The 14,109-nt window shown below is 46.0% G+C and overlaps 1 protein-coding gene across 6 annotated transcripts in view; it reads right to left on the bottom strand.

Moving 5' to 3' along the window:
• The window catches only part of DLG3 (discs large MAGUK scaffold protein 3), a 116,345-nt gene that overhangs the window by 87,979 nt on the left and 14,257 nt on the right, over positions 1-14,109 (bottom strand). For all 6 annotated transcript variants that reach the window (XM_033138156.1, XM_033138152.1, XM_033138155.1 and 3 more), the window contains exon 4: positions 11,417-11,554. In XM_033138156.1, coding sequence (XP_032994047.1) covers positions 11,417-11,554 — 138 coding nt within the window. The remainder of the gene's footprint in view (positions 1-11,416; positions 11,555-14,109) is intronic.

The following is a 14,109-nucleotide window of genomic DNA, read 5'->3' as shown; positions in this document are numbered from 1 at the left end:
CACCCCCACCCCCACCCCAAAAAACAACCCAGTGCAGTTTTGCAATCAGTGCTTAAGGTCAGTGCAACTTTCGGAGGTCTAGCTAGCCATTTTGATTCAAGCTGGCATCCAATTGCATCCAAACTAAGTCCAAAACCTCCACCTTGATCTCAGGAGCCATCATGCAAAATTTGACTACTGCAACCAAAGAGGATGACCACAGCGCCACCCGCGTCCCTAAAGAGTACTGTAGCACACCTTAAAGATGACACAGATTTACTTCTTCATGATTACAATCCTGCAAAACTGTGTATGGTGGAAGCTGCCATAAGACCATTTGCTGTTTTTGCTGTGATAGGCTAAGGTACCCCTCCAGCAGACACGGATATGTATATCAAAGGGAGCAGCAGAGCACAATTCAAATTCTAAGCTCTGCTGCTGCAAGGAGGCCCCAGAAAGAACAGTCTCTTGGTTTCCCATGGGATGGAAAGGAATCCAGAAATCTCCAGGAAGGGGGCCTAGGCTCACAAATAATGCCACTCATTTGCCAGACACCAAGCACCATATAGATTAGGTATGGGGAAAATTCCAGCCCTCCAAATGTGGCTAAGCTGCAACTCCCATCACCCCAGCACCTGCTGGAGCGCTGAAAAATTCCTCCACACCTGAGATAGATACTCAGGTGCAGGGTAGGGGAAGTGCTCCTCACCGAGTCCACCTCCTCACTGTAGCAAACCCAGGGGGCTCCTGTGAATGAATGGGGGAGCACCCTCAGCTAATGCCTACAATGCCACTTCTGAGGGTGCCACCCCTGGGGGGTTACCTACTGTTTCTCTCTCTACTTTGGAGTTAATTATGCTGGCCTTCCATTTCCTTCATGGTGATCCACGAAAGGAAAATCCATTTTAGCCTAGCCTGTGGTTGCTTTTGCCTTATTTCGAGAGTCCTGGTATAGGTATCAGTCGTGGGTTGTTGTTGTTGCTTTGGGGAGTGGGGAGGGAATCCTCAACCGCAGAGGATGCGAAGGCTGTGATGGTGAGGAGAAGGGTGAGGCTGGATGAGGATGCCAGAGAGATGCAGGGAGGGGTGTGCAGAGGGAGGTGAGGGCGCTGGGCCAAGATGCTAATCTACGCAAGTTTAATTTTAACTCAGCAGCTGCAAGCTCCCTGCTCATCCTGAGGAACGTGGTGGGGTGAGTGGGTGGGGAGGAAGATGGGAGAAATGTGATTGAGGAAAAATTAAAGGACTCAGGTCACAAAACTGTCAATTTCAGCTTCTAACTTCTCCAATCCTAAATTTGTTTCCCGACATTCCCACATTGGATTGTGAAGAGGGTTCCACACCCCACTGAAACTCAATGGCTAAGTGGAGGTTTGCACCTAAGTCTCCTGGGTGCAACACATTAACCACTGATCCGCATTGCTCTCTCAGCTTTCTCAGACAAATTCAACAAGGTGTGATAGCCTGGATGCAGAAGCTGTGAGGCACATGAAGCACCCCACACGTAGGCAACTATCACATGCAGAGCTGATAAATAACCATATTTTGGGTTTGACCTGTTTTCGTACTGCTCACTATTTTTAAAATTCCTTTGTAGCAACTCCTCTCAAACTGCATACAAAGTTGACACCAGCAGGGCTTGCCTGCTCCATCTTGGTGATGTGGAAGAGCATCTCTGGTTGGTTTGCAGATGTTCACATGTGTTCAGCTTCCACCTGCAGTTTGCAGCTGGTAGTAAGAAGTGGACAACATCTGCACGGAAGTCCTGCACTACACGGGGGTTTCCTCCTAGCAATTAAGCCCCAAAGTGTATTTTTAGTTGTGGCATCACTTTTCATACTTCTTAGCACCACAGCAAATTTAGTCCTGGGCAAAACCAATGTTGCAAGGCTATTTCAGATTCTCACAAAACAACCTCCTTTTGTAGGCTGCACACATGTCTCTGGAGCTCTGCTCCCCATGACTAGTAGCATTAGGATAAAAAGCAAGAGCTGCAGTTAATTTGTAACCCAATAACTGCCTGCCAAAATACAATGCAAATATGTGTTGGCTGTGAACATAAGCAGCTGCTATATACCCATTCAAGTCATTGATCCATCTAGCCCAGTACTGCCTGCCCTGACTGGCAGCAGCACTTCAGGCTTATAGACAAGGGTTTTCTCCCAGCCACACCTGGAGCTGCCAGGGATTGAATCTGAGCCTTTCTGCATGCAAAGGAGATGCTCCACCATTGAAGCACCCAACTATTATGTGCTGTTATTCCCAGAAAAGCACATGGATAACATGGATGCAGCTGGGCCATTTTTTTTACTCTGGATTCACTAGGTGATGCATTGCATGGGTTGATAATGTGGGCATATGAGCCTTCCATGGCACCCATAGAATGCTGTCCTCACTGCTCTTCAATCTTGTTGAAGTTAGGCTTGCAAGAAATATTAATATAATTGATATCATTAGTATTAGACTTGGTGGTCACTCGTTCCCATAGATTTCCAAGCAACTTGCAACAGAATAGAATAGCAGCAGTATGGCAATCAACACCATTGCATCCCATGCCAAATCCTGATCAATGTCCTAAATGATCACTGGATCCTAGTGAGATTCAATTTTTACTCATCGGAGAGTCAGTGGAATGGAGAGTGAGAATCACACAATTAAAAAACAAACAAACAAACAAACAAACAAACCACAGATCTTTGTTTAGGCTACAGGACTGTTTTCTGCAACTCGGATTGGAACGTCAAGGTCTCCTGGAACCTTATCGGAAGCAGGAAATATGTGCACAACTGTAAGATCTTGGATCAGCCCAATGACCCACCCCATCCAGGAACATTCCTCTTCTCCCAGAGACCACCCAGGTGCTTCAAAGGAAAGCTGGCAAGCAGGAACTGAGCACAAGAGCACCCTGCCCTTCTGCAGACCCAGGAGCTAGTATTTGAAAACATTCCTGCCTCCAACTATGGAGGCAGGGCATAACCATCATGTCCAGTAGCCATTGATATCCCTCTCCTCCTCTAACGATCTGCCTATTTCTCTTTTGAAGCCATCCAGGTTAGTGGCCATCACTGTCTCTTGGGGGAACGAGTTTGTGGCTTAACTTTGTACTGCATGAAGAAGGACTTTCTTTGATACACCCTGAATCTGCCAACATTCAGCTTCACTGGATGTCTGTGAGTTCTAGTGTTATGAAAGAGGGATGAGAACTCTTCTCTGTCTGTCCGCTTTCTCCATGCCATGCTTTGTTTTATGAACTTCTATCATGTTGCCTCTTACTTGCCTTTTATCTACACTAAAAAGTCCCAAGTGCTACAGCCACAAAGGACCAAACAAGCTTGTACAAGAGAGACACAGACATGCCACAGTGTTATCCATCTTGGTCCATCATGGCTGCTCTGCTGAGTGCACAGAACATACCGTAACTGCTGGATGTGATATAGTTGAAGCTCCAGCATGATGGCCCAGAATAACAGAGGCCTTCTTCTGTAGCCAACAGAAGGCTTTCCCCAAACCTATCTACAGTGACTTTTGGGGTGGGGGTGGGATTTAGGAGGAGAGAGATAACTGCCCCTTCTCTAGCTGCCACCCTCCCCCAAATCCCCCCCTGCCAAAAAAACAACTTTGGCTTGAAAACCCCCCAAACACTCCCCCCTCCCGATGTAACTGCTGGCATGGGGGGTCCAGCAGGGATGGTGCCCATGTCTTTCTACCTAAAGCTTGATGATGTATTGTGCGTTACTTGACACGCTTGAAAATGTAATAAGCCAGAAATGCTGTGGGGTTTTTTTTGGGGGGGGGGGCTCATTCTGCTAAGCCACTATCTGATACTTCTGCCCCATGCCACTGGGGTGGAACTGGCTAGAAAGCTCAAACAGGGGCAGTAGACAGCAGAAAAACCCAGCAGGGGTTAGACAATCATGGCTTCAAGCCTCATTTTCATGGCAGGGTCAACAGATTTGGGGATAAAGGCATTTTCTTCCCTCCTCTATGCACACAAGTCAGAGATGCAGGAGCCCTTTCCCAGCCTCACAAACATGCTCACTGCCATGTCTGTTGGCACAGAACACCTCCTATCTTGTGCCCTTCACCATTTGGATACCAGACCAACTCAGCTGAAGGCAGAGAGATAGCCAACTAGCCACTGGCACAGTGTGTGTTGGGTGGACAGTACCCTGCAGATTCCCACTTGTCACTTTTTTCCAGGATGATGAGGAACTCTTCAGGTTCTCTCTCTCTCTATATATATATGGAAAGGAATGAGATTTGTCTGGCATGACTTGTTTTTGAGAAACCCAGGGTTTTTATTATTATTATTTGTAGGACTGCAGGTACAGTCCTCTAGGTCTTACAATATTCTCACTTGAAGTAGAGAAGTTACTAAGAGTTCCAAACGGGAGCATATTTCCCTGGAGGCATTTAAACATTGCTGTATCTTGGTGTCCTACATACACCATTAGACAGCACTCTGGGTCCCCACCTCAAACTCCCTCACTAAATGCCCTTGCAAATGCCCCTGTTTACAAGTTCATATGATAATACCACAAATCACATAATTAAATAATGCAGTCATATCATACGATCATAATATCACAGTCATTTACACTATGATGTCATACAATCACACAATCACAACATCACAATATCACATACACAATCATATCACAATAGCATCACTGAATATCATAGCCTTCATCAACGCACCCTGCACACCCAGGCTGGTCAATGCAAAATGAATTTTAGGCAGAGGCAAAGGAAATATCTTCCATTTTATGCTGGTCACCAGCAACATTTGTTGGAGTAGCTGGATATAGGAAGGGGTTAGTTTCCTTCACTAATGATCATATTACATGATATGACTGTGTGATGATTTTATGTATGATATCATTGTGTGATATCATATTATGATAGTGTGATCGTGTATTATGATTGTGTGATATTATGATTTTATATTAAGATTATGTGATATTATATATATGTGTGTGTATAATATTATATATATATATAATATTCATCAGGAGCATGTAGTTCAGACTTTGCTCCACTCTTAAATCACTCTGCACATGGCAGAATGCTTGCGTAAATGCCTCCAGAGGGAGCTCTCACGTCTGGTCACTTCCAGATTGTGGTGATCTTGGGATTCAGTCACATCCAGGCAAATTTAGATGAAGCAATCAATGCTCATTCAATGGCCCTGTGCAACAAAACCTGTTTCCCCTTGGAAAACTGGACCTTTTGCAGGAAGGAAAGTGATGAGGAAAATGCACTAGAGGAAAATGCAATAGAATAGTTGCTTGATGCATCGTCATCGAATCTCTTCTCCACAAACAAATCAGAATGAATGCTCAGTAAATAGTTGGTAACATCTAACCTCCATGCAAGCTTTGTGCAAGCAAATCCGGACAAACGCTCAATATACATGTTGCCTGGAGGAACCCAATATTAGCATATAGAAGTGAAAGCTGCAACAAAATGTTGCAGTAGAGAGTATCTCACTCTGGTAATGCCATTCCATGACACCTCTCCTCCTGTTTTCCCTAACAGTCAGCATTCAGAGTCCTCTGAGCATGCACGGCTTCCACTGAGATGTTTCGGGGGTTCTCTTGGTGGTCCCCCACCCCTGAAGCTTTTTGGTACATATAAAATAAAGAAATAAAGATTTACATATAAAATTCTTTTTTATATATAAATGACGACAGCAATATTCAAATGCCTCTGCTTCAAGTGAGAATACAGTGGTACCTCTGGTTACGCACTTAATTCGTTCTGGAGGTCCGTTCTTAACCTGAAACTGTTCTTAACCTGAAGCACGCTGCTGCTGCGCCGCCAGAGCACAATTTCTGTTCTTATCCTGAAGCAAAGTTCTTAACCTGAAGCTTTATTTCTGGGTTAGTGGAGTCTGTAACCTGAAGCGTATGTAACCCGAGGTACCACTGTACTGCAAGACCATGAGGACTGTGCCTGCAGTCTTACCCATAATAATAAGAAAAACCCTGTGGCTAATAGGAGTAATAATTCTAATTAATAGCACCGTGTGATCATGGGAGCTTGATGAGCTTACCACAGCATGGAAATTCTCTGTGAGCTGAGGGCTTTCGTCTCCTTCCAAAGCTTTAAGAGAGAGCAGCCCCAGATTCCAAATCTACCCTTTCTCCTCTCCCCACCCCCTCCCCAAAAGAAAGAAATCCGGGCCAGGCACACAGATTGGGCCCAGCCGCAGTCTGTCTCCTGGCTTGATGCAGACAGCAGCTGGGTTGCTAGGCAGCAGCAGGAACATGTCAGGAGGGGAGAGAAGCCCACGTGAATCAGCAACGCTTTGGGGATCCACTTGTGGCCTAGTATAGCCCCTCTGCCCCCGCCCCCAAGGACGCCTGTGCCAATTTACATGCCCCATCTCCCTCTGATCTGATCAGCCCTTTTCCTCTTCACAGGTGAACACAGGAAGCTGGGTTTTATCAACCCATCTAGGCTGGCACTGCCTAAACTGGCCGGCAGGAAGGAAGGGTCTTCCTCATTTGCTATCTGAAACTTTGCTTAACTGGAGATGGCAGAGATTGAGCCAGAAGAGCCATTGCCCTCCTTCTGCCCCTGCCCTAAAGCCAAACCAACCTGGCAGAGAAACAGGGATTTCCAACCCAGTTGGAAACACAGACCCTCAGCCTTAGGCTGACTTAAAGTCACTGGGCCCATCTAGCTCAGTATGGTCTACTCTGATTGGAAGTGGCTCTCCCAGGGTTTCAGACAGGGGTCTCCGCCTGCCCACCTTGGAGATGACAGAGATTGAACCCGGGGCTTTCTGCATTCTAAGCGGGTGGCTTAACACTTGAGCCATGACCCTTCCCTTTTGAAATGATTCTTGCCTTCTTGCCTTGTGCACCCCCAAAATTCTGATCCCTGGATGAAAAACCTCACTTAGGGTGGGCTTCTCCCTCAGGATCCATCCTGCTCGACCCTACCTCCATGACAAGTTCAACCACAGAACTGCTAGCAGAGAAAGCATTACTTTGTGAAATGCATGGTTAATGAATGCAACTCCAGGAAAGGCAGTAAAAAAAGCGTTGGCGTTTTTTTCTTCAAGGATTAAGTAAATTCATGCTGGGAGGAGTGATCTACTGCTGACCATTAACCACAGCAGATAAATCCACAAAATGGCCTTTAAGACTCCAACAATGGCTTTGCATGGTCACTAACTAGTGAATTTGACCTTCTGGAGAAAACCTTTTTCATGCTTGAAGTGCACTGGGATGATCTGACGCATTGGCACATGAAACAAAAAAACAAACAAACAGCATATTCTGCTGGGTTGTGAGTTACAGAATGCTTGGGATTCCTAGCTGTTGGGCGATAGCATGGGAAAAGCTGTTCATCCCACTATCCAAAGTGGGTTTAGGGAGCACAAGGCACCTAAGCTCTGAAAACTCACTCCCTGGAGGGAGGGTCGGTGGGGATCCTCAGGCCAACAAGATGCTAGTGGGAAAGTCAGAAGGAAGACTTGAGCAAAACAGTACTCTCCCAGGAAGTGGTATTCTGCCACTTACTGAGGAGGCAGAGCATAGCCATCATGGCTAATAGCCATTGATAAGTCAAATCTCCACCAAACATATTTAAAGCGCATGGCTTACCCCCCCCCCCTTCACAAAATCCTAGGAACTGTAGTTTGCTTTTCACAGAGCTACAATTCCCAGTGCCCTTGACAAACTACAGTGCTTTAAATGACTTTGTGTAGATGGGACTTGAGTTTGATGGTTCTTGGACCAACATTCAAGTCTGCTCCACCTTGGGGCTTTGCCTGACTTTGCTTATCTGGACTTACACTCTGTTGCTTTTGATCTTGCCTAGCTGCACTCCAACCTATGGTTGTGCTGACTCTGCTTCTTAAAACTGGAACTTGTGCTAGTGATATGTGACCTGGGGTTCTTGGTGTTCCTGGTGTTCTGTGGCTAGGCCCCACTTGACTAGACCACTGTTCCCCAGCTGGGACAAAACATGGGCTGATCTAGATGGCTCCTCAGTTATTATGCACTGGTTAGACACAGAGGAAAGATGGGAGAAACCAGCTAGGGAACCCCCAAGGAAAGAAGGCTCAGAGCCCAGGGATTGGTGGTGGGATGAAGATAAGTGGTCAGAGGGAGAAGACTGGGAAGAGGATGTGTCAGAAGCGGAAGAGGTAGCAAGTCTTCGTGAACAGGGAAAGTCTGTGGCAGAGAGAAGACCAGAATCAAGAGGCAGAAGCTGAAGCAGGAGAGTGGGAGGAGGGAAGCCAAGAGTCAGAGATGAGTCTGGCTGGTGAAGAGTCACAAGTGTCTCCCCCTCCTGCTGCAACAAGCTCCCCCTCCGCACTTGTCTCCCAGAACCAGGAGATGCATGAAAAGGGCAGAGGAGAGGTTGGCTGCATGCAGGCACTGTTTCCGATTTCTTGGAGGAAACCCTGGAAAGGAGGAAACATAGCCGGCTGTAGGGGGGCGGGGATCTTTAGTCTCGGCAACTGCTTCATGGGGACAAGACCTTAGTTGCTTTACTCATTAGGCCTCACACTCCTGTGCAGATCCTGTTTTGCTAATAAATAGTTAAATCCAGCTTGCTCAGTGTGAGTTACTGGTGGCTTGCTCTTGTCATCCACCTAAACTGGCATGTTGTTGTTCCTCTAAGCAAGGAGCGGGGAACTTCTTCTTCTTTTAGCTCAGGGGCCACATTCCCTTCTGACAGGCCTACCTCCCAGTGGTGGGCAGAACCAGATGCAAAAGTGGGTGCAGCAACACATATAAAATTTACCTTTGTACATTAGCAAGAGGCATTATCAGAATTCAACGATGCATTCCAGCCAGGCAAATATCCTCAAAGCAAGGCCATTGAGAGGCATGGCTGGGGAGGAGGGTGTGGCTGAGGGGGTGTTTGTGGCAGGAAAGGGCATGTGGCCTGGGGAGAGTCCCAAAGGCCACATAGAGAGGACTGGAGAGCCACATTCCCCCCAAGGTTCACTACGCCTGTTGTAAGCAAACACCAGAAACTTTGCAGAGGTCTGTGATACGGTACCACCTGCTCAGTTACAACAGCTCTGTTACCGCAGTCACTTCTCCTCCGTGACATGGAGACACTGCACATGATGCCACTGGTCCAACACACATAGGTGCACTTTATTCCGTGGTGTTCCAGTGGGAGGTCAAGGTATGTCCTTCTTAAGGTGGGTCCTTTGCACTGTCACAGCAAAGGCCTATTTCCAGACACTAACAGTCCAACAGTGAGAGTAACCCCTAACTCCTGCCATTGACCCCAGAAACAAAGGAACCTCAAAGCTCTTTCCACTAGGCACCCCCAGCTCCAGAACGCACACTGTATGTTACAGAGGCACTATTATATCAGCACGCTTCCACCTTCTAACAGCCCATGGAGCTCTGCCATGAGAGAAGCAGGAAATGGTTATCCCAAAATCTGGTCTGAGAGGAGGAAGCTTGGGCACAGTTGTCTCTGTGAGGAAATGTAGATTTCACACACAAACACACACAGACACTCTCTACACTATGCCCCAGGAACAACAGCTGCCTGGGAAAACTGAGAGAAGCCACAGTAAGTAGAAGCTATCAAGGCCATCTCTTGCGCAAGCCTTGGATATGACAGCCCACATTCCCTGCCCCCCTAGTTCTCTCCCATTTGTGTTGCAAATAAGGGATGTTCCATGGATTTTTCTGCTAGGAAACTGAATCCCCACAAAGATACCAGTGCAAAACATTTGTTCTCCTCTCAGGGGTTCATTGGTCCAACACAGAGAGATCTAAAAGTGAGGACACAAGCTTTAGCATGCCTGCTGGTGCTTCCATGATATATCTGGCACAAGGAGCCTGTATTGTCCTACATGACACCCCCACAAGATGAAGCGCTTCCATCTTACACTTCCCTCCAAGGCACAGAAAACTGCCTTACATCAGGTCAGTCTATTTGTCTATCTAGACTAGGGATGTCAGAGAATTCTGTCAGATCTGGAAATAGGAAAGGGAAATGCATCAATCTGCACATTTGTCCAAGGTCAGGAACAGGAATCATGCAAGTGAACATGAGCTGAAAGAGATAAATATCATCTATCAGATGAAGCCCAATGGCAATATCTGCAACTATAACATCATCTAACAGCCGTGTTTGGACTAGCAGCTTTCTCAGCTTCTGAAACACTGGAGATATCGGAACAATTGGATAAATCTTTTGAAACTAAAAAAAACACTGATCACTTTCTACAGATATTTATTATCAATAAATTCGTTATGCAGAAATTAAGAAATGATTGGAATAAAGAACTGGATTGTCCAAAACCACCTAATCAGTGGGAAAATATTTTAGCCTCTGTAGCAATGGTATCAATTTATTGGCTCCATTATGTTTGTATAAAAAAGACTTGTCTAATGTAGCTGTTTGGTGGAGATTTAGTAAGGATAATGCCTCTTTGAAACACATGTTTTTACAGTGCTCCGTACTCACTAAGTATGCGGAGAAAATTGTGGATTATATAAATATGACTGTGGGGGCAATTTTGAAATTTTCGGAGGAAAATACTCTTTTCTATTATATACCCATTGTATAGAAGCCGACAATTGGACAACGAAAGTGGATTCTACACACCCTAACAGTGGCCAAGAGACTGGAATCGATGAACTGGGAGAATAAAGACATGAGCCCAATGGACTGATAACATGATAACATGAACGGGTTGCTTACAGACGCAGCCTTTGTTTGGACAAATATACTGACATCAGAAACAAGTTTATACAGAATATAATAGGTTATTAATAATCATATATGTATTAGGACAATCATATTATCTATTTATCTACATAATAACGTATGGAAATGTAACTGAGTATATTTAGTGTATTATACTATTTCTTTCTTAATGTATTTTTTGCACTTTCCCCCTTTCTTTTTTCTTTTTCTTCTTTCATTACTTTATTTTCTATAACTGATTTAAAAAACAAACAAACATTTTTTTTTTAAAAAAAAAAAAACCCTCAGTGAGTTAGGGACTTCATCTGCGTGCAAAAAACGCAGTGGATGAGACTGATAATGGGTCCAATGGTCAAGAAGGTGGTTTCTGCACGAGCTGTAGAGCAATACTTTACGCATTGCATAAAGGAGGACTTTCATTTATCTGTCCTGTATCTTCCAACATTCAGCTTCTCTGGATATTCACAAGTTCTAGTGTCATGAGAGCAGGAGTCAAACTTGCTTCTCTATTCACTCTCTCCCTGCCATGCAGAACTCTATCATGCCCGCCCTGGGAATGGTAGCTCTGTGTCTCCTAACAACTTTCAGCACCCTTAGCAGACTACAGCTACCAGAATTCATTGGGGGAAGCCATGACTGATTTAAAGTGATACGATACAGCATTAAATATATGGATGAAATGTGGCCCAAGACTTTGGGCCCTGCCCTGCCCCAGCATGATAAGGAACCTCACCTTGGGCAAGGTGCTGCAGACACCCACCACCAGGCTGCAGACTTGCGCAAGCAACTCGGTCCTGCTCTCTTTCACTTTCACCAGCCGCAGTACCTGCCCTGAGTCCTGGCCCCAGGCTTCTCGTCCTTGTAGCTTCCCCTGAAATGTAAAACAGGAAAAGAGAGAGAGACACAATGATGGCACAGGCAGCAGCCCAGAAACCATGGTGAGGGAAGCAGCTTCCGCTGCATTAAAAAGAAACATGTTATCGTGACGCACCAGTGACTTTGCGCTGGCTGCCCTCATGTTACACCAGCAGCTGTCACAGATTTGGGGGGAAGCCAGGCTCTTCAAGGACACAAGCCACGGGAATGGTTGCGGGGCTGAGCTGTGGGCTCCTTGCGGGCAAGTAGCTTCACTCACGCTGTTAAATGCAACAGGAGACCCCCTACGCCCGTTGCATTGATGAAGTTGGAATAGGCATAACCCCCAGTTTCATATTCCTTCCATACCTGTATAAGACCACTGGGAGAGCCCTTCTGGATTAGGCCAATGGCCCAGCTAGTGCATCATCCTGTTCTCACAGTGGCCAACCAGATACCCCAATGGGAAACCCACAAGCAGGACCCAAGCACAAGAGCCCTCTCCCCTCCTGTGGTTTCAGTGACCGGCATTCAGAAATATTACTGCCTCTGACCATGAAGGCAGAGCATAGGTATCGTGGCTAGCAGCTATTGATAGTATTCTCCTCCATCAATTTGTCCAGTCCTCTTTAAAAGCCATCCAAGCTGGTGGCTATTACTGCCTCCTTTGGGAGGGAGTTCCATAGTTTAGCTACATGCTGCAGGAAGAAGTCCTTTCTTTTATCCATCCTGAATCTTCCAAGATTCAGCTTCATGGGGTGCCCATGAGGTCAAGTGTCATGATAGGGAGAAAAAGTTTTCTCTATCCGCTTTCTTCATGTCATGCATAATCTTATACATTTCTATAAAGTCACCTGTTACTTGCCTTTTTTCTTAACTGAAGATTGGTTGTCCTGAAGGAAATGGAAGAGGAATTCAACCTTTTTGGAAGAAAAGCTAGATTCTGCAACCTAAGGTTACAACCTTATGGACACTTCACCTGGCATATATAATTTCAGCAGGGAAGGGCAGAAAGTAGTTGGGGATCTGCTGGAAAGTCTATGGGTAATTTATAGTAGATATGCAAGCTAAGGTAAAGGTAAAGGACCCTGGATGGTTAAGTCCTGCTGAATTCGACTATGGGGTGCAGCGCTCATCTCCACTTTCAGGCCAAGTTGAGCCGGCATTTGTCTGCACCCAGCTTTTCTGAGTCATGTGGCCAGCATGACTAAATCGCTTCTGGCACACAGGATACCATGACGACTGGAAGAGCACACAGAAACATCATATACCCTCCCACCACAGTAAGAAGTAGATACCAATTTATCTACTTGCCCTGGTATGCTTTTCAACTGCTAGGTTGGCAGGAGCTGGGACACAGCAACGGGAGCTCACCCCGTTGGCAAATCCAGGAGGCTCAGTGGTTTAGACCACAGCGCCACCTGCATCCCACTAGATACGCAAGGATTCTGTAGCCATAGCAAGAAAAAAGCTGTTTATCTTACCTTAGTTCAGTTCTGGTACTGAAAACAAATTCCTAGGCACAGAATTTGCTCAGAGACAACCTGTTCTATAATTCTAATGGCTTTGGGTGGGAGATTATACCTTGTTGGCATCTGTTTGTCTTGAGAGATAATAAAGTGCACCTTGATGGGGAGGAGAAGTCAAATCACTGTGTTAGCAGAACCAAAGTAACCTCCCTGGGGCGCAAGCCTGGGCAGTGTGTATGGATGTCCTGGGCTGCCTGGACAAGAAGACCTCCCTCTCTGCCTCGCTGATGTGGTCCAAAGGAAAGCAGAGCAAGGTGTTTGGCACCAGCTTGGCTGCAGGAGTTGCTAGAAGGAGGCATACAAGACACCATCATGTGGTTCTAAGAAAAAATGTGGCAGATTGTGCAAGCCTTAAGTCTGCCAACCACTGATTTACAGCAGAGTCCTGTGTGGTATCTACTCAGAATAGTACAGTGGTGCCTCGGGTTACATACGCTTCAGGTTACATACTCCGCTAACCCAGAAATAACGCTTCAGGTTAAGAACTTTGCTTCAGGATAAGAACAGAAATCGTGCTCTGGCGGCGCAGCGGCAGCGGGAGATCCCATTAGTTAAAGTGGTGCTTCAGGTTAAGAACAGTTTCAGGTTAAGAACGGACCTCCAAAACGAATTAAGTATGTAACCCGAGGTACCACTGTAATGGTAATGGTAATAGTTGTAATAAATTATTTATATGCTGCCTATCTGACTGAGTTGCCCCACTTAGCACAGGAGAGCAGCTAAGATTGTTTGGGCATATATATATTCACTGTCAAGGGTGGCAGCAAACTCCCAATTCTTATAGTGAGACAAAGGAGGATGGAAAGGGTGCATCTTGAGAACAGAGACAAGCAAATCCTAGGTTGTCGGCTTGTGCTATCATTAATGACCAAGGCCCCAAAACGAAGTCAGGGGCTAATGTGGTCCACAGTCTGGACCTTTCTTGCCCCTGGAGAGAAAGGAGGCATGAGCTTGAGCATCATCAAGGCAGAGAGAGACAAAACACAGTGTTTCCTTTAGCGCCCTCCTGTGACTGGTTTGCTAATTGCTCTCAGGTTGGAAA

This window comes from Lacerta agilis, chromosome Z, assembly GCF_009819535.1.
Source record: "Lacerta agilis isolate rLacAgi1 chromosome Z, rLacAgi1.pri, whole genome shotgun sequence".
Taxonomy (NCBI): Eukaryota; Metazoa; Chordata; class Lepidosauria; order Squamata; family Lacertidae; genus Lacerta; species Lacerta agilis.
Note: the sequence above shows the minus strand (reverse complement) of the source record. Positions and strands in the feature narration are given on the sequence as shown.